Source organism: Mustela lutreola, chromosome 6, assembly GCF_030435805.1.
Source record: "Mustela lutreola isolate mMusLut2 chromosome 6, mMusLut2.pri, whole genome shotgun sequence".
Taxonomy (NCBI): domain Eukaryota; kingdom Metazoa; phylum Chordata; class Mammalia; order Carnivora; family Mustelidae; genus Mustela; species Mustela lutreola.
Window position 1 is genome coordinate 142,477,105 of NC_081295.1, and position 18,867 is coordinate 142,495,971.

The 18,867-nt window shown below is 45.5% G+C and overlaps 1 protein-coding gene across 2 annotated transcripts in view; it reads left to right on the forward strand.

The window, feature by feature from the left end:
* The window catches only part of GCNT2 (glucosaminyl (N-acetyl) transferase 2 (I blood group)), a 95,726-nt gene extending 78,175 nt beyond the window's left edge, over positions 1–17,551 (forward strand). For both annotated transcript variants that reach the window (XM_059179237.1, XM_059179236.1), the window contains exons 2-3: positions 8,921–9,013; positions 14,992–17,551. In XM_059179237.1, coding sequence (XP_059035220.1) covers positions 8,921–9,013; positions 14,992–15,182 — 284 coding nt within the window. In that variant the 3' untranslated portion in view covers positions 15,183–17,551. The remainder of the gene's footprint in view (positions 1–8,920; positions 9,014–14,991) is intronic.
* Positions 17,552–18,867: the final 1,316 nt, after the last annotated feature.

Below are 18,867 nucleotides of genomic sequence, written 5' to 3' on the forward strand. Positions count from 1 at the left end.
ACAACCTGGGGACAAGATCACAAGGATCCTTATGTTGTCATGGTCAGTATCTTGGTATCTTCCTGGCCAGAATATGAACTCGAGATGTGAATGAGGGTTTCGGGTCTGAGGGGCTCGCTGGGCCCAGCTGCTTGATTAGTGACAGTCTGAGGCCAAATATTAAAAATGGCAGTTGAGGGTCAAGCTTTGGAGGGAGGAGATAAATGTTTTAAACTGGGTCCAGGGGAAGCAGAAGCAGCCGTGTAAAATGAGCAGTGGTGTGAGGAGTGGGAATTCTGGTAAGAGGCAGAATGGGCACCTGTGGGAGAGGTTGGGGATGTCGGCAAGTCTGCCTTTGCTTTCATGTGTTGGGGGCTGAGTGGTTGGCGGGTAAGCATCTCAATGTGGCTTGAAGAAACAGACATGGGCAGACAGGTCAAAGTAATCCTGCACCCCCCCCCCCAAAACAGGAGGTAAACAGGGTCAACGGTGATTATGGAAAAAGCCATCTAGTGGTATTGTCAGTAAAGTGGACAGATTGGAGGCACTCAAAATAGTCTAGGTGAGAGAGGGGAAGCCCCTGAGTTAGGACAGTGCCCACAAAGGGCAACAGCACCATTATAAAGCCAGGGAGGGTTTGTACCAGGAACCACGGGCAGGATGGAAATCAGTTGGGAGCTCCCCTACTGCACAAAATGGCAAAGTCTCAGCTGGAAGGGAGTAATAGTGGATTGGGGTTCATTGCGAAGATGAAGGATTTTGAAAGCTGTCGTGGTTTAGGGGAGGAAAGAAAGGCCAAGTTGACAGCCTCCAAGCCTGGCACTGGTGAACCTGGAGGTCTTTCCATCTCAGAAAAATGGTCCGTGATTAAAAGGAGTGTTTGAGAAGAGTTAAAGGTAATAAGCAGCCAAAGAGAACTGTAGACAGAGGGTCAGTGGGTCAAGGTCAGCCTTTAGGTTAGGGTTGTATTGAAATCTGAGCTGCTCTGGGTCAAAGATTCTCCATCTTTCTAAACCTGTCCCTGACCTTCCCTGCTCTTCCCCAGAAGACTGTCCAGGAAAGACCTGAGTAGAGGTATCTGGGCTGCTAGTAGAAATATTAATAAGTATAAACCCTTCTGGATACGCTAGGCCAAAAGCTCCAAGAACGCCTCATTCATAGCTTTATCCTCAACATCTACTCTAGAACATAGGAAACGTTCAAGAAAACTGATTGAATAACTGAGTAAATTGTCTTGAAACAAACTCCGTAAGTCACCTAGCATGCCCATATTCCTGGGCAATTCATTTACATCTCCTAGGCTCTGGCTTATACAGCATGCCAATGAGAAGGAATATATTAAAATAGTAAAGCATTTTAAAATTTCTAAAATCGCTTCGAGTCTCAAATTCTGGGTTTTTCTTCCTTCTACTCATTTCGTCTTTTCTTTTTACAACAAAAGAGGAATCAGTTCATTTACGATCACTGGAGTTGAATGCCGGGGTGTCATTTTAAAGATATTATGCTATGATCTCAAAGCTGCAGAACTCTAGAAGCATCCATTAAGAAACCAGACAGCATCTCTTTTAGGAAATTTCATGTGTCAAAAATACTAAGTGATTAATGAACAACTTTGTAGGTATAAGTATAAACATACCGTTTTATTGCTAAACATGACCCCAATTGACAATGAGATAAAAGGGTTACAAGTTACTTCACGCTACATTTCCCACTTATTAGGTAATTTTCCTTTTTTTGTTGTTGATAAAGCGAATCACCACTGAACATTGTGCATTTGTCTTTTGTTGAATTATTCTTAGAACAGTCACAAGTACCATGACTAAGTCAGCAAAGCCAGTAAGCCTCAGAGGTTCATAAATAAATGTATGGAAAATATAAAAGCAATAACATTAAAGGTTTTATAAACTAAAAAATGTTCATTTTACATGCAAATATTTGCACATGATGTTATTAATAATGCATACTTTCATGTTCTCAAGTCGGGGCAGTTTTGCTCCTCAGGGGACATTGGGCTGCATCCGAAAACATTTTGGGTCGTCATGGGTGGGGGCAGGAGGTAAGAGGATGGGACAGGTGTGGGGACTGTTACCAGCTTCTAATGGATAAAGGCTCCACATTCTCCGGTGGGCAGGTCAGCCCCCACAGCAATGACGTCACTGCAGTCCAAATGTCAGTAGCGCCGAGGCTGGTAAACTTGCTTCTGGTTATAGTAAAGAAGCAGTCTCTTCCACAGCTACAATGGTCCCGGTGACTTTAATAGATGGATTTTGTTTGCAATTTAGGGAACTATGCCAAGCACGGTGCTAAGCACAAGACATACGTTATCTTATTTAACGTGAACAAAACCCTGTTAGGTTTTGAAGGTTAGTCTGTGATCTCTTAAAGAGATTACGTAATTGTTCAAGGTCACAACCAGTAGTACCAGAGATAAGGATTTGAGATGTGGACTCTGACCTTAAAGCCTGTGCTGTTAATCATTATGTATAAATAATGCTTAAAGGACCATCTTCACATAAAGATACTTACACTTAAGAAATTAGGTTCCTAGCTCACGTTGAAGCTATTGGTTTAAAGGGCCAGAGGGAATTGGGCGTTCTCGTGGCTTTCTTTGCATATTTCCAGATTTTCCAGAGTTAGACCAGTTTACAGCATGACCTTAATGGGTGAGCATTGGGAGACTTGGGGTTGACTTTTGACATTTAAAACCAAAAGCCCTTGTTTATTCAGTAAGTTAAAAAGTATACATCTGAGCTTCAAAAATAAGCAATTGCTGGAATTTGTTAGCAGGAGTTGGTCTCCCAAAATGAGGACCACGCTGTGTAAGAACAATAAGGAGAAAGTCAAGTCAACATAAATAAAGCTTGCATTTCAAAGAACCGTATTCATTTATTCAACAAATGCAGTTATTTGACTAATAATGGCTGAGCTCCAAGAAAAACATTCTTGGTTACTCTGTAAACGTATCTCAAATCTTTTGTTTAAATAAGCCTATGAAGAGCAAATGAGAGAATTGGAGTTGATCGTTTAGAATGGTTTTTTCGGATAATACTAGTGTTGTCTTTTTGCCCCAACCTAGAAATAATGCAAAAGAGACCCTTCCTAGGACACGGGTGAATTGAACGTAGACTTTATCCGTATACCCCAAAACTGCGCTCCTAGAATCCTGACAAGTGAGAATAATCATAATCATATCCGCAATAATAACAACACAGTCATCTAGTCCAGTATTTTTTTTTAAGATTTTATTTATTTATTTGACACAGAGAGAGAGATCACAAGTAGGCGGAGAGAGAGGGGGAAGCAGGCTCCCGGAAGAGCAGAGATCCTGATGCGGGGCTCGATCCCAGCACCCTGAGCTGAAGGCGGAGGCTTAACCCACTGAGCCACCCAGGTGCCCCTAGTCCAGCATTTTTTTTTTTTTAAGATTTTTATTTATTTGTTTGACAGACAGAGATCACACGTAGGCAGAGAGGCAGGCAGAGAGAGAGGAAGGGACGCAGGCTCCCAGCTGAGCCGAGAGCCCTCCGCGGACCCTGAGATCATGACCTGAGCCAAAAGCAGAAGCTTTAACCCACTGAGCCACCTAGGCGCACCCTAGTCCAGTATTTTTAAAATAGCACTTTTCCCCATGAGTGGATCCAGAAATCACTTCAGTAGGCTTTGACCAGAATATGAAAAAATAACACCAAATAAACAGGTGCATGACACATATGTACGAGTGTGTGCCTGCGGTGGTATAAATTGTTTTTCTGTGGATTGCAGTCTGAATGTTTAAAAATCCTCCGATCTGTTCTAGGCTTCATTTGACAGGTGAGTCTACAGTCTTAAGTGATGGTTCCAGGGTACACAGCCGGTTAGCGACAAAGCTGACAAAGCTGGGGTGAGAATGAATTTCCCCAATCGCAGTGGGAAATTGTGTTCCACGGGTGCTGGAGCATCTGCTGTGGGTCGTCCCTGGGAGAAAATTATGCTTAGTAGATAATTTCAGGAAGTAGAAGGAGCATCGGATGTCAGCGCAAGTGATGCGACCAGCAGCTTTGGGGTCTCCACGTATGTTTTAACCCAGGCCGCATTAAGTCACTGGGTAGTAGGCACATGGTGCATTCAGACCACTCAGTCTCTCGCTTGCCATCATTCCCTGACAAAAATAATCAAGCGACACCTGCAGAGTATTCACACTGAGTTGACATTTGAGCTGTCGCCAGAAGCCCTGTGGAGGGTTATCAAGCGAGTTGTACCAGGCAGTACCCACGTGGCAAATAGGTGACTGATGGCCTCTTAAGCAGTTGCTGTAGGGCGAACCGAAACAGGTTGGCCTCCGCCATGAGAGGACAATAAATACTCTTTGATACCGAGAGGTAGAGCATGATTGTACCTTCATTGTACAGTGACCTGTTGGGAAACCAAGGTGGCAAGAGGCCTGTCTTAGCCACACCGTATGGGCAGCCCTGGAGACTGAGTTGCTGGGGGCAATCCTTGCGTGCCTCACCCATTCAGTCCTTTAACATTGACTGAGAATCCCCCGTGGGCCCCATGCTGTGAGGTCAAGGCTCCCTGAGGACCGGTCTTCTGCTCAACGTAGCTCTCCCCCACACGAGGGGGGCTGATGGTCTTCAGGAAAGTGATTTAAGTGGTCTACTCAAATGCCTGCCTGTGTTCCCTGCGGTGCAGACAGGTTTGCAAACTTAACCAAAGGATGGAAGGTACATAGTACCAGATTTCTTCACCAGGGCAAAATAATGGGGAAAAGGAGAAAGAAAAGGTAACCAGAAACTTGGTGAAGGCTGAGGGAAAGACTTCAAGGAGAGAGGAGACAGAAGCTCCGTCCTCTTTGCAAGCTGGTTATGGCCCAGGGCTGCTCAGGCTCAGTCGCGTGCTGGGATGCTCTGGGGATCTTGTGAGGGTGCAGATTCTCGGGCAGGATGGCTGATTTGGCATCTCTAACAAGCTCCCAGGGGACGCCCAAGTTCCCAGTCCAACAAAGCCAGGGGCGCTGCCCACTCCTGCCAGGTATTTCTGGGCCTCGGAATTCTTTGCAAGAAAAGACAGAGTAGAGTTCGACTTTGTCCCTCTCTCTGATTCCACTTGGAAAAATGTAATTTTTGTCTGCACACATATGAGTAATATTTAAACAGACATGTTTGAGACTTGTCGGTAAACAAAGTATGGAAGTTGAGGCCTGGGGTACCTGGGTGGCCCCGTCAGTTTAGCGGACTAATGTAGTCTGCCTTCGGCTCAGGTCAGGATCCCAGGGTCCTGGGATGGAGCCCCACTTCAGCCGGGCGCTTGCTTCTCCCCCTAGCTTGGGCTTGCTCTCTTTCTCTCGCTCTCTCTCAAATAAATAAATAAAATCTTAAAAAAAAAAAATTGAGGTTTGTAATTCCATGAGCAGGAAGTTCACATGTGTTGTGTTTTAGTTTTTTTATTTTTTAAAGATTTTTATTTATTTGAGAGAAAGAGGGAGAGAGCATGTGTATATGAGTGGGGGTGGGAGGCACAGAGGGAGGCACACAGCAGACTCCCCGCTGAGCAGGGAGCCTAACACGGGCTCGATCCCAGGGCCCTGGGTTCATGACCTGAGCCCAAGGCAGGAACTTAACCGACTGAGCCACCCAGGCGCCCCTGTTCTGTGTTTATTGTAAAGACGGCAGTCATTAATTATAAATGTCACCATCTTATTTCTAGAATAATGGGAGTGTGTTTCTGAGGAAGAGTCAGTTTGTGATGATCAATATTCATGAGAATGAAAGAGGAAAAAAAATCGTATCCTTTAAAAGGCATAATCGCGTAAAGGAGGGTAGGGACTTTTTGTTACGGCGATGTGTTCGCACTTTTCTGCTGTAGCTTTTCACCAAAATAGACTTGTAGAAATTACATTCATGTCCGCTAATCTTGTTGATAACAAGTAAATATACCAGATTATCTCTATGTTTTCTGGGGTGTCCGCCCCTCACCCCCCAACTTAACCAAGGCAAGTTTTATTCTAAATTCTTTTAAAATGTGTATTAAGAACAAAATAAAGAAGCTTCTCTTGGGAAAGGCATGTGCTAATGTAATTTTTAAAGTAATAAATGCAAATCAGAGCAACAGGAAGAAATGTTACTAAATAAATGGTATTTTTCTTGGGGACTACTCAGTATTTATAAGCAAACTTTTCAAGTTTGGCAGAGAGAAAAAAAAGGATCTGTCTTATAGCAAGCCCTTAGGAGTAGGGATCATGCCATTTACAGGAAGGGCTGTGCAAAATTTAATTTTAGTTGGGAGACCTGGGTACAATTCTTGATTTAGGTCATCATATAATTACCATGTGACACCAGGGCAAAAGAACAGAGCTTTTTTTCTTCTGAACATGCACATTTTTATTAATGTTCTTAAAAAGGAAACGTGTTCATGTGCCTAATCCAATTAAACTTTCTGAAAAGTATTGGTCTTGTCTAGTTTTTTTTCTTATTAAAAAATATCTATCATCCTGGATCATTTTTTTCTCATTAGTATGCATATTAGTTTTTTGTTTGCCATTGTAACAAACTACCGCAGACTTAGCAGCTGAACCAACGCAAATGTATTATCTTATTAGGAAAGAAATCTGACACACGTCTCACCAGACTAAAACCAAAGTGTTGGCTAGGTCTGAGCCTTTTCTAATGGCCACCCATGTACCAGCTATTCACCTGCCTCTTCCACTGTTAAAAGACCGTTGTGGTTGCATTGGTCCAGCCTGGATAATTCAGGATAATTTCCCTATTTTAAGGTCAGCTGATTTGCAAACTAAATTCCATTTTTCCCTGTAACATAGCATAATTTCAGGTTCCAGAGATTAGGATCCAGACTTCTTGGAATGCATGTCGTGCGGAGGGGCATTATTCTGCCTACTGGGTCTTCTGAGAAAGGACTGTTAGAATCTGGGTACAGATGTCATGACAGTGGTACTATTAACATCAGAATTACGTTCAGATTTGCATTGCTCACCAGTGAAAATTGCTGGAGCTCTTAGAAAACAAAGTATTTCTTCTTTTGTTGCATTTACCTTTGATTCCCATCTACCCACTTTCCAGTAATGGGAATCTTGGAGTAAAACTACTCTATAGGATTAAAATGGACCCTTTAATCTCTGTGAACTGTTCAAAATTTATTGAGATGGACAGGGTTATACGAAATGGTTTAGCGCAGGGAGTCTTGGGTGGCTCAGTTGGTTGAGCGTCTGACTCTCGATTTCAGCTCAGGTCGTGATCTCAGGGTCCCGGGATCAAGCCCCACATCGGGCTCTACACTCTGCAGGGAGCCTGCTTGAAATTCTCTCTGCCCCTCCTGCTCGTGTGTGTGCACTCTCTCTCTCACTCTCTCTAAAATAAATAAGTAGATCTTTTAAAAAATGGTTTAACAGAGCATTTCTTAAATGGGGTAGTTTTGTGTACCCACCGTCCCTCCTGGGGGACATGTGGCCACACTGGAAGATGTTTTTGATTGTCACGACAGAGGGTTGTGTACTGCTGACATCCGGTGGGGGGGAAGGCAGGCATGCTGCTGAGTAATTCTGCAACACCCAGGACAGGCCTGATCACAGGGAATCATCCTGGCTAAAGTGTCAGTAATGCTCTGTGTGTTCATTCATTGAATGCAAATAAAATAAATTTCTTTAAAATAAAATTAAATATAAATAAATATAAAAATATGCAAAAATAAATAAATAGAAAAAGTGTCAGTATTGCCAAGGTGAAAAAGCCCTGGCTTAGTGGGGACCCAAAGCCCTCTTCTCTTTTTTAAAGACTCTTTACATTTCAAGAAAGTGCATTGATTCCTGATTAGTTAATTGGTCTGCCACTAAACTTTGGGCCAAAGAACAGGGGAAAGAAATAGAGAAGATGGGTGGGTCAGTGAACGTCAGTTTTCCTCATAGGGGGGATCTCAAAGCTCAAACCTATGGCTTGGGGTCAACATTCATCTTCACTGGGTCTTGTTTCCTCTCTTTCTCCCCAGGGCCCTGTACAGTGCTTGGCAACACCAAATGCTCAAGAAGCACTCTAAGGAATAAGAAGAAGAATGTGTCAGGGGGCCTGGCAGGATCAGTCAGTCGTGGAGCGTGGGATGCTTGATCTTGAGGTCCTAAGTTCGAGCCCCATGTTGGGTATAGAGATTGCTTATAAAAAAATAAAAATAATAATTTTAAAAAGGTAGCATGATAAGGGATGTGTATGAGTTTATAAGTGGTGAACAAGGACGCTTGGGTGGTTCAATGGGTTAAGCCGCTGCCTTCGGCTCAGGTCATGATCCCAGGGTCCTGGGATCGAGTCCCACATCGGGCTCTCTGCTCAGCAGGGAGCCTGCTTCCCCCCCTCTCTCTGCCTGTCTTTCTGCCTGCTTGTGATCTCTCTCTCTGTCAAATAAATAAATAAAAATATAAAAAAAAATAAGTAGTGAACAAGATATTTCCCTTCTATATGCCTAACATTGCAACCTCATGTAAAGGGCTTTCACTTATTAGTGCTTAGCACATAAAGTAGCCTGTTTTCTGAGCTTTCATTTTAAGATACAAGTCATCTGAAAAGTCTTAAAAAGCTGTAATGTTAGGACTGAATGTAAAGTCAGTTGAGGGCCACTAAGAGATAACCCCCAAATCTCCCAACTTTTCCGTCTTCATTACGATTTCAAGCTATGGTATTTCTTAAACTCTATTTTGCAGGCTTGGGCACACATTGTAACCAAAAAAATTATTCATATATATATTTTTTTTCTTTTTCTTTTTTTCACTGGTGGCAAGGTGAGGTCATAACCACCAACTATTAATGCCGTAAGCTTTTGAAGTTTTTGCACCCAGGAAGGAAAATTTAATGTGAAAGATAATCTACTGAAAACATAAGCATAACTTGTAGCCTTCGTTGATGAAATGGCACCCATCTCTCTTGGTTCTCATTTCTGCTTTTCTTCTTTATCAACATTGCAGGTGTCCCTGGCTCCATGCCAAATGCATCATGGACCGGTAACCTCAGGGCTATAAAGTGGATCGACATGGAAGATAAACACGGAGGCTGCCATGGTGAGCTCTTCATTCCACACTTTGAGGCCACGCAGTTTGTTGGTGTTGGCGTGAATATTGTTGTGAAATACAGGGGTTCTCACGGAGAACAATGTATGTGTTCTTAGAGTAGCTAGAGGCTTCAAGACATGGTCAATTTAGGTGATTTCCTGAGTGGCTCAGTTGGTTAAGCATCCGACTCTTGATCCTAGCTCAGGTCTTGATCTCACGGTCATGAGTTCAAGCCCCACATTGGGTTCCATGCGGGACGTGGAGGCTGCATTTAAAAAAGAAAGGAAGGAAGGAAAGAAAGAAGGAGGGAAAGAAAGAAAGAAAGAAAGAAAGAAAGAAAGAAAGAAAGAAAGGTGGATAGATCTCACCGATGTTCTCTAGCTCATGATTATCAAGAGGGGGTAGAAGTGGCCTCGACTTTAAGGATACTTTCTTGCTAGTTTCTGCTTTCTTCTTATTTATTCCTCTTTCTGTTCCTTTTGGGAGTGCAGCAGTTAGGAGGGGCCGGTGGTCAAGATGAGAAGTGATGTCATGTTCTCACCACCAAGCAAGCTGGACCGCCACCCCTACCCTTTACACCAGCTTCTGCTACCCATGCAGATGGGCTTCCAGCTGGCTTGGAGGTACTCAAGGCTGCTCAGGCGTGATGACGGGCAGCACTAACAAGAGATGTCTTTCCTCCAAATGGACAAGAATGAGAAAGTTTAAGTAGTTTTCATTTCTCTCTTTCTTTTTTTAAAAGATTTTATTCATTCATTTGACAAAGAGAGAGAGCACAAGTAGGGGGAATAGTGGGCAGAGGGAGAAGCAGGCTCCCCACCGAGAGGGACTCTATCCCGGGACCCGGACTCATGACCTGAGCCTCAGGCACACACTTACCCAACGGAGCCACCCAGGCGCCCCAGTAGTTTTCATTTCTGTAGGACTTTATAAAGAAGGGCTTTCATCCGCCCTGGTCAACATTCCATTTAAACTGTTGCCTGGTATGTAGCGAGCATGGTATTCATTAACTAGGGCTCACATAACCAAGTATGAGAGACCGGGTGACTTCAACAACAGAAATTTGTTTCCTCACCCTCCTGCAGGCTGGAAGCTGGAGATTGAGGTGGTGACAGATTTGGTTTCTCCTGAGAGGCTCACAGGTGGCCACCTTCTTCTTCTTCTGTGTGCGTCTGGGTCCTCATCTCCTCTTTTTAACCCCACAGCATTCCTACTGCACTAGGGCCCATCCTGTACGACCTCATTTTAGGTTGAATAGCTCTGTCTCAGACACAGTCACAGTCTGAGGTACAGAGGCAGGGGGCTAGGACTTCAATGGATGGATTTGGGGAGGGGGACAACTCAGCCCATAAGGGGAGGTGGCCTTTGCTCCCTATGCTGACAAAGCTTTGCCACCTCTACTCGTCCATCAGTCCGTTACATGCAGTCTCTGGCTTCCCTCTCGGGGACATCTCGACACCTCACGTTTCAGAGGAAAACTCCAAATGGCTGCCTCTTGGCAGCTCTCCGTTCCTCCCCACCCCCTTCTCCTGTCTCTCTGAGCGTCCGCTTCCGCTGCAGATGGCAAATCCTCATGTCACTGTACAGTCTGCCCCTCAGCAGGCATATTCATGTCTTTACCTTAATCAGCCAACATATTGTCCCCAGAGGACGCCCGTGCCACGTGCCTGCATTTCATCACGGCCCATCCTGCTGGTGGAAGGAGGAGGGTGGAGAAGACATTTGCTTTTGGGTCTCCTGGGTCTTCTTTAGAAAAGACACCATCATCACCATCAGTTGGGGGGCCCAGTATTTAAGTTCCCCAAAGTCCTCCTGTAACCCTGTCACCCTCCTTCGGGGACCGCCGTGGTCATCCTCTGATCTGCTGCTTCTCTCCAGCTGTAACTCGGGAGGACTTCAGCCTCCATGGCAGGGACCCATGGGACGTCATGACTTTGTGGCTCTAGCCTCCACCGCAGAGGCTCCTGTCCCCCTGTGCCTCCGTCACAACCTCTACCCCTCCATAGAGCCTTACCTTCCACCTCCTCGTCCTCACCTGTGCCCAAGCCCTACCCCATAGAGAAGGTATAGGCTAGTCAGGTTTACAATTTTAGAGGGATTTTTACTTACCACATGACAAGTGGGCCCATGAGAGGAGCCCTGCGCCAGGGACCTACCTAGCATACAAAGCTTGGGCAGCCCAAGTCTCTCAGAGAAATGTCTCATTTTTCTTCTTTTAGCACCTGTTACACCAGTCAAGATCTGAAAGCCTTGTACGGTACAGAGCATAAAAATAGTTTGTCCCCCAAACCACTCAAGAGGGAAAAGAAAAAGAACCCAGAGAAGGCAGAACAGTGCATGCCAGACCAGCAAGTCAGGAGTACGATCTGGACCTTTCCCCTTGCTGGCGAGTAATAGGAATCGTTCCAAACCTGTGGATGTGTACCCACTCTGGACCCTGCCAGCACTTAGAATCACCCGACCGCTCTAGCTCCGTGGTCTTGAACTTGGAGCTTCTGCCTTTGATTACAATCTCTTTGTCACTCTGCTAGTTTTCTTCACCAGCTTACGTGCTTTGTATCTTCCCGTCTTTCTCCCCAGAGCAGAATAGAAGCTCCAAGAAGGCTAGGATTTTTGACCAATTTGTTCATTGCTATATCCCCACATCTAAAATATGTTGTTGTTGTTGTTGTTGTTGTTTAAAACGTGGCAGCTTTTTAAAAAATTGGGATTGCCAAGGTTTCAACTGTCCCAGCTGCTTCCTCCTACTAGCTTCCTTCTGACAACTCCCTGACCAGCCTGTGTAACGGGGTCAGCTGTCCCATGCTGTTCTCACTCAACATTCCAGATTCCCCTGCCGTTTGACCCTACAAGGTCCATTCCTATGCATAAGGGTCACCACCATCCGCTTTATGCCATTTGTATTTGCCTAAGCAGACCATCGCTGGAGACTGTCCCCCCCGCAACAAGGAGGCTAGACCCTCCTGGCTGCCTACTTACTCTTTTATTTACCTCATTATCTTCCTGGTGTCCTTTTCATCTTTCCTGCTCACCTTAAACTCTCCATCTTAGGCTAAAATGGCCTTTCTACTCTCAGAAGGTAACAGCTTCAACTTGAGGAAGAACCTTCAAGACATTTGATGGACATCCCCTTACCCGTTTGTCATGCCATCCCCTTTTCTCCATGTCAGGGTACTTTGGACACACACTCATCGTTCCTTCCTGTTCTGAGAGGAAAGCTACCCATCCTCACAACTGGCATCACCATTGGGGGGGGGGGGGGCTCAGCTTTGTGTGGGCTTCCCTAGACATCCCCTTGCTCTCCTGCCTTCCTGGGTTGCCCCCTCTGTGTTGGTGGGTAGGGATTCTCTTCTCTATCAGTGTGTAGGGATTGCCTCTGGCCTGAAGACTAAGTTGTCTGTGTAGCCTCTACTCCATCCACACTGAAACAGTTGCCTCTGTTCACTTCACTCTCTTAAGCATGGACGAGCTGCTTATGACTTCAGTTCTTACCCCCGCCTCCTCCCCCGGGTCCTTCTCGGACTTCCCACAACTCTGGCTTCTGTGCCCCGTGATTTCCAGTCTCTCTTGTACTTCCTCCCAGGCACATTCAATTAATCACAAGTCCTGTCAGCCCTTCTCTGCTCTGTTTCTAATACCTTTCCTTCCCCTCTCATGGCAACCATTAACTTTGAACCGGTTCTCTGGTTTACATTAAGTTGTTAGTGTGGCCTCATGATTGATTTCTAATGCACCCTGCCAAGCTGTGCAAAATTAATCTTGCTAAAGCTCTTTTCACCATTTGAATCTTCCATTCAAAAATCTTCAGAGACTCTCCTTGTGTATGGGATTAAAAAAAAAGGCCCAGGCCCTTAGTTTGTTTTAGGTCAGTCAACCATAGTCGTTCCTCTCTATGCCAAGAAACCTCTAGAAAAGAGGTTCAACTTCCTACCATTCTTCTTCTGACCCACTTCCCAACCAAACTCCCAGTTCTAGTAGAAAATTCCCACCCCTGCACATTTTTCCAGAGGCATTGTCCCCAAATGAAGCCACCATCTGTGCCCCCCATGGCTTCCCCTATTCTATCCTTCCACAAAGTCGCCACCCATCCTTCTCTATCTGTTTGTTCAATAGTATTAATGTAACACCTAATGTTTACAAGGTTCTGTCCCAGATGCCGAGGACATAGAGGGGAACAAAATGGTCTCAAGTTCAGCCCTTTCGAACCTTATGTTCTAGTCTAGGGAGAAAGACAATAAACGATCATCTGGAAAGAAAGAGTAAACAAATTTTTGCCTTCCTGGCACTGACACACATATCTACCTGTTGCTCATGAGAGCCAAGAGGAAAATGAATCAGGGAAGGAGGAAAGAGGGGTCAGAGGAGGCCTCACTGAGAACACGGCCTTGGAGCAGGTGCCTGGGGTGCGGTGTGAGAGCGAGCCTGCAGGATGTGTGGTGGGAAGGGGCTGGCGGCGGGGAGAGGAGCAACGTGGATTCTCGGGTAGAGCGTGCGTGGCGGGCTCGAGGCCGGCAAGGAGGCCAGTGTGACGGAAGGGACTAAGCAAGGGCTATTAAGGGTTGGAAGTCGACGGGCAAGGGGTGGGAGGTAAAAGCCAGGCCCTGAGGAGTCCGTGTAAGGGCCTACTTAGCCAGAGCGATTCCATCGGGTTAAACAGTGATTTTGTTGTTTATGCAGTAAAACTTAACCTGACCCTGTCCCCACCCCGCCAGGGGAACTTACTTAAAAGCAAGTCCCGGAAACTAGTAGAATGTGGTCGACCAGTCCCTGATAACAGAGCCCTAATGCAAGGGCGGGTCAGGTCAGGTGGAAGTAACAGAGCCCGAATGCAGGATGAGTCGGGCCAGGTGGAGACATGCAATCAGTGGGGCGCGCATACTGTCCCCTAGCTACCAAGGAGTGTGGGCCCCGCCTTTTAGGCACCAATTCTGACCAAGGTGATGGCTAGTTCGAATAGCTACTATAGGGTGAATTGTAATTCAGTTGGCCACCCGTGTGGGACCTACCATGACTGTGCAGCTTTCTCTGCGTGTTGCAATCTCATTGGCCATCTGTGTGTGGCCAGGCTCAACCACATGACCTTTGCTCTAGAAAAGTTAGTCTGTGAGGCTGGGAGGGATCACTGTCTCTTTAAGAGGCGGCCCCGAACGGTCTGATTCTCGATGCTTGGCAGGAAATGAAGCTTTGCTTGACCTTCACTTTGTATCAGTCTCGCTCCTTTGATCCCGGACCTAACACTCCAGATGAGATGAGAAGCCCTTAGAGGGTTTTGAGCAGAGGAGACATCATGATGTGCTGACATTGAAAGCAGTCGCTCTGGCTTTTGCGCTGAGAACATACTAACAGACCAAGGTGGTCACAGTGGAATCCGGTTATTACTGTAACAATTTGGACAGGACGGTGGAGGTGGTGTGGACCCCAGTGGTGGTAGCGGAGGTGGTGGAAAGGGGTCCAATTCCATTAGTATTTTGAAGGTTGAGGTGTCAGAATGGCTGACAGATTGGGTCTGGGGTGTGAGAGAAAGAAGGAGATGTACCCAGGGGAGCTCGGAGCCGGTGAGGAGTTGAGTCCTGACATGTCCTCTCAGGGAGATTCGTTCTCATCTAAGTGGAGATAAAAAGTCAGCACTTGGATAGGCTCACAGAACAGGCCTGACCAGGACAACCCATAGGGACCTCTCCCTTCTGTACGCTTCTAGAACCTCTCCTCCATCACTCTCATTTGCTAATACACGGAAGTGTACCATTGTACTGTACCGCTCACTGTCCTGTTCTTTAAGGACTTCTGCGTGCCCTTTGTCTTCCCATAAAGAGCTGAACTTCCTTGTGGGCTGGGCCCCCACAGTCCTGCTTCATTAGAAGCCCATAGTGCTCAGCACCCTTTTAGCCGCTCCGCAGGTAGACAAGACTCTACTGCTGGGCAGCCTCACTGCCCCCAGCTTGGGAAACCCAGCACGTTCTGACGGTCTCTTCTTCTCCCCTCCGCAGGCCGCTACGTACACGGCATCTGTATCTACGGAAACGGAGACTTGAAGTGGTTGATTAATTCGCCCAGCCTCTTCGCTAACAAGTTTGAGCTTACCACCTACCCCCTCACCGTGGAATGCCTGGAGCTGAGGCTTCGAGAAAGAACCCTAAATCAGAGTGAAACCGTAATTCAACCCAGCTGGTATTTCTGATCCCCTGTAACACGGACTCAGCGGGCGCCTGCGGCCGGGGAGAAGAGCCTTGCTTCGTGGGAGAACTCTGCCTCGTTTAGGGGAGGAGGTGCCGGAGTGAGGTTAGGGCTGCAGAACCTGGCCGTGTCATTCTGTGTGATGACATCTGTGGACACTGTGAACTCTACCATCAGGGTGGCTGCCCGGGGTGAGGCCAGCCTTTTGGCCTCACCAGTGGGGCTGATGCTCTGATCGGTGATAAATTGAACTGACGTCAGACATTTGCACCAGATGCTCACTGGAGAGAAACGTTCTCCTGAAAAGGAGAACTGTTGAGGGAACTAGGAATTGTGTCTCTTTGAAGGCTTCTCTGATAGGTCTGTAGCCACGCATACATGGACACAAGTCCTCTTTGCTCAGCTGCACTGAGGTATAGAAACAGCTTTCTGGGCAACTCAGCTGTCTCCTTTAGAACTTGAGCTACCGGAAGGGAGAACTAGGTCTTGTTCCCAAGTTCCAACACTAGCATTTCCAGTTGACTGTGTCTGGAGTTCTGTGTAGAAAGTAAAATCATTGACAGGAGGCAGGATATGCTTTTCGGACAGTGGCCACTGCTTCCTGCTTCAGCAAAGGGATCCCAGGGAAACTGGACTTTTCTTGGGGTGTGTCTAGAATGTGCGCTAGTCCCCTTGCTGTTGCTTTCCATGGAGAACGCCGAAACATTCCCAAGAATGAAGATATTTCTAGAAGAGAGGTGCTGTTGCATGAATCGTGTCCAAGTCTCTAGCCTCAGAATGAGTCACTTTCCTCTTTGGTCACGACCATCCATCCCCACCGAAGTGATCTTACCTGCAAAATGGAGTCCAGATTCTACGCCGTGAGGCTTCAAAGGACTCCGGAGTATTCTCTGAGTAGGTTTACAGTGCTTAGTGCTAGTAAGAGCGACTAGGTTTCTAAGAGCTCTCCGCTGTGAGTGAGCATCTATGTCACCGATCCCTGGTCTCATTCCGTACATACTTGCAGTCCGTAAATACTTGTTGAGTGCCTGTTGTACACCACACCCATCTTGGACACCAGGAGAAAAGGGAGACAGAAGCTTTTTCACTCTAAAGTTCTTGGTAACAGCATTGAGGTCGAAAAGGCAGCTGTAGAGAATCTCCCGGATTGCTTGTATTTTAATATTTTCATGTGCAAAGTTATAGATTTGGGATATCAGGCCAAGAATCTGAGTAATCAGAAATCGAAGTCTAGGGGCTCCTGGGTGGCTCAGTCTGTTAAGCGTCTGCACTCAGCTCAGGTCATGATCCTAGAGACCTGGGATCGAGCCCCACATCGGGCTCCCTGCTCCACGGGGAATCTGCTTCTCCCTCTCCCTCTGCCCTTCCCCACCCCCACCCCCCATTCGTTCTCTCTCTCAAATAAATAAATAAAATCTTTAAAAAAAAAGAAATCAAGGTCTAAATCAGAGATATCATAGATCATTGCAAAGGGAGAAGGGAAGGAATAGACAAGCTAAAGCCTGTTGCGTTGTAGGCATCCTGAGAGCTCCCTTAGGGCTCATTGTGCTAAAACCTTACAACACCTGGGAGTCTCACAAGATTGCCACCATTTTGCAGATGAAGTAAGCGAGGCTTAGAGACGTTGTTAATAAGCGTTAGGAAACAAATTCTCGGAGGATCGGGGTGTTCTTACTGGTCTCCTTCGTTCGATTTCCTGAGATGGAGTATTTAGAGAAGGTGAAATAAAGCCATATTTAGTATACCAGAGACGGTAGGTTTTAAGAAGGGTCTCAGCGTTAATGTGAGAAAATGTGCTGTCACCTCAGAAAAATGTGAAGTCTACTCTTGTCCTCCTAAATCCATTAAGTTCCTTAATATTTATTTATTCTAACAAAAAAAAGTTACTACAACTAATGATATCTTTAATTCACAAATTTTATTATTTTTTCCTGTGACTGTGCCTGTTGAGTGTTAATTGTATTTAAGGGAGTGTCTTTGAACTAAAGCCGCCTTTTGTTCCTGCTACTGAAAAAAATGTAGCTATGCAGTGGTAAAGGCTTGAAGCATAGGAAACACACCCAGAGCTAATGGAGTCTAAGAACCATCTTTTTTTTTTCTCCACTTTAAATGACCCCACTGGAGAAGAAGGAATGTTTAACACTGGATCTTTCTCATATAGAACGAGACTCTTTTTTGGAGTAGATGATGTTTACATGTCTGTTGCTGGTCATCTCTGTATCTTGCATTTTTTAATATTGGAAGATTGTAGTGTTTGGGCCAGTGGGTTTCTGCTAGCCCATAGGGACGGCTGAAACTACTAAATCCATCCTTGATTGCAATGATGTTCCGCGTTGTCGTCTTAGAAATAAATTAATATATTGTTTTCACCTTTGGGACTATTGTGTCTTTTTATGTGATGGTTGGCTAATAGCCACTAAAAGTCATGTTTAACCAGGTAATTCTAGCATTTTTACAAAAAAACCACAAATAAAAGGTCACCTGGCTGGCTCAGTCGGTGGAGCACTCAACTCTTGGTCTCAAGATTGTCAGCGCGAGCCCCATGTTGGGTGTGGAGGTATTCTTTTAAAAATAAAATCATAAATAAAAATAATTAAACTTAAAATTTTTGAATAGCTTTAGTTTTACAGAAACTTTACAGGAAAAAAATGCAGATAGTCCTGAAAATTCACGCGTACACCCCACTCAGTTTTCCATTATTGCCATATTAGAGTAGTATGGTGCGTTTTAATTAGATTTCCTAAATTTTTACCTGCAAGACCCCATCTAGAATGCCTCATCATGTGACTTTCAGTCGACATGCTTCATTGGGCTCTGTTTCTCAGTCTTCTCTAGCTACGATGACCTTGACGATTTTGAGGGATACTAATCGGCTATTTCATAAAGTGCCCCCCTGGTTTTGTCCCATGTTTTGCTCATGATTAGACTGGACTTTTGGGTTTGGAAGAGGAAGACCACAGAGGTGAAGTGCCAGGGTACATTCCATCGACGGGACCTAACCGGAGTTGAGGCTGGCCTTGATCACCTGACTTCAGTGGTGTTTGTTAACTTACTCCACTGGAAAGCCACTGTTTTTTCCCCTTTCCATACCTCACTCTTTGGAGGGAAGTCACTATTGGCAACCTGTATATAAGGAATACGGAGTTACGTTCCACCTTCTTTAACGTAAAATACCTACATAAATTATTTAGAATTCATCTATAAAGGAGATTTGTCTCTTTCCCCCAATTTACTTATTTACTAAAAAATTTGTTTACATCATTGGGTTGCTCATAGATGTTTATTTTAAACTTCAGGTTATAATCCAGTATTACCTTGGGCACCTGGGTGGCTCAGTCAGTTGAAGTGACTACCTTGCAGTCCTGGGGTCCTGGGATGGTGTCTGCCTTGGGCTCCCTGCTCGGTGTGGGGTCTGCTTCTCACTCTGCCCTTCCCCCCCTGCTTGTGATCTCTCTCTTACACTCCCCCTCAAATAAATAAATAAAATATTCAAAAGATAAATAATCCAACACTGTTTTTTTTTCTCTAATTGTTCCAGTTGGGGCCATAGGTAGTTCTTTCACGTGGCCGCAAGTCTTTGGCCTACCCCCATCACTGTGGGTTTTTCCTTGAACACTTAGTTGTCTTCTGGCATGGCAAGGTGCTCCACTCTTACTAGTCCCTTACTCCATTTTGAGGAAAAATGACAA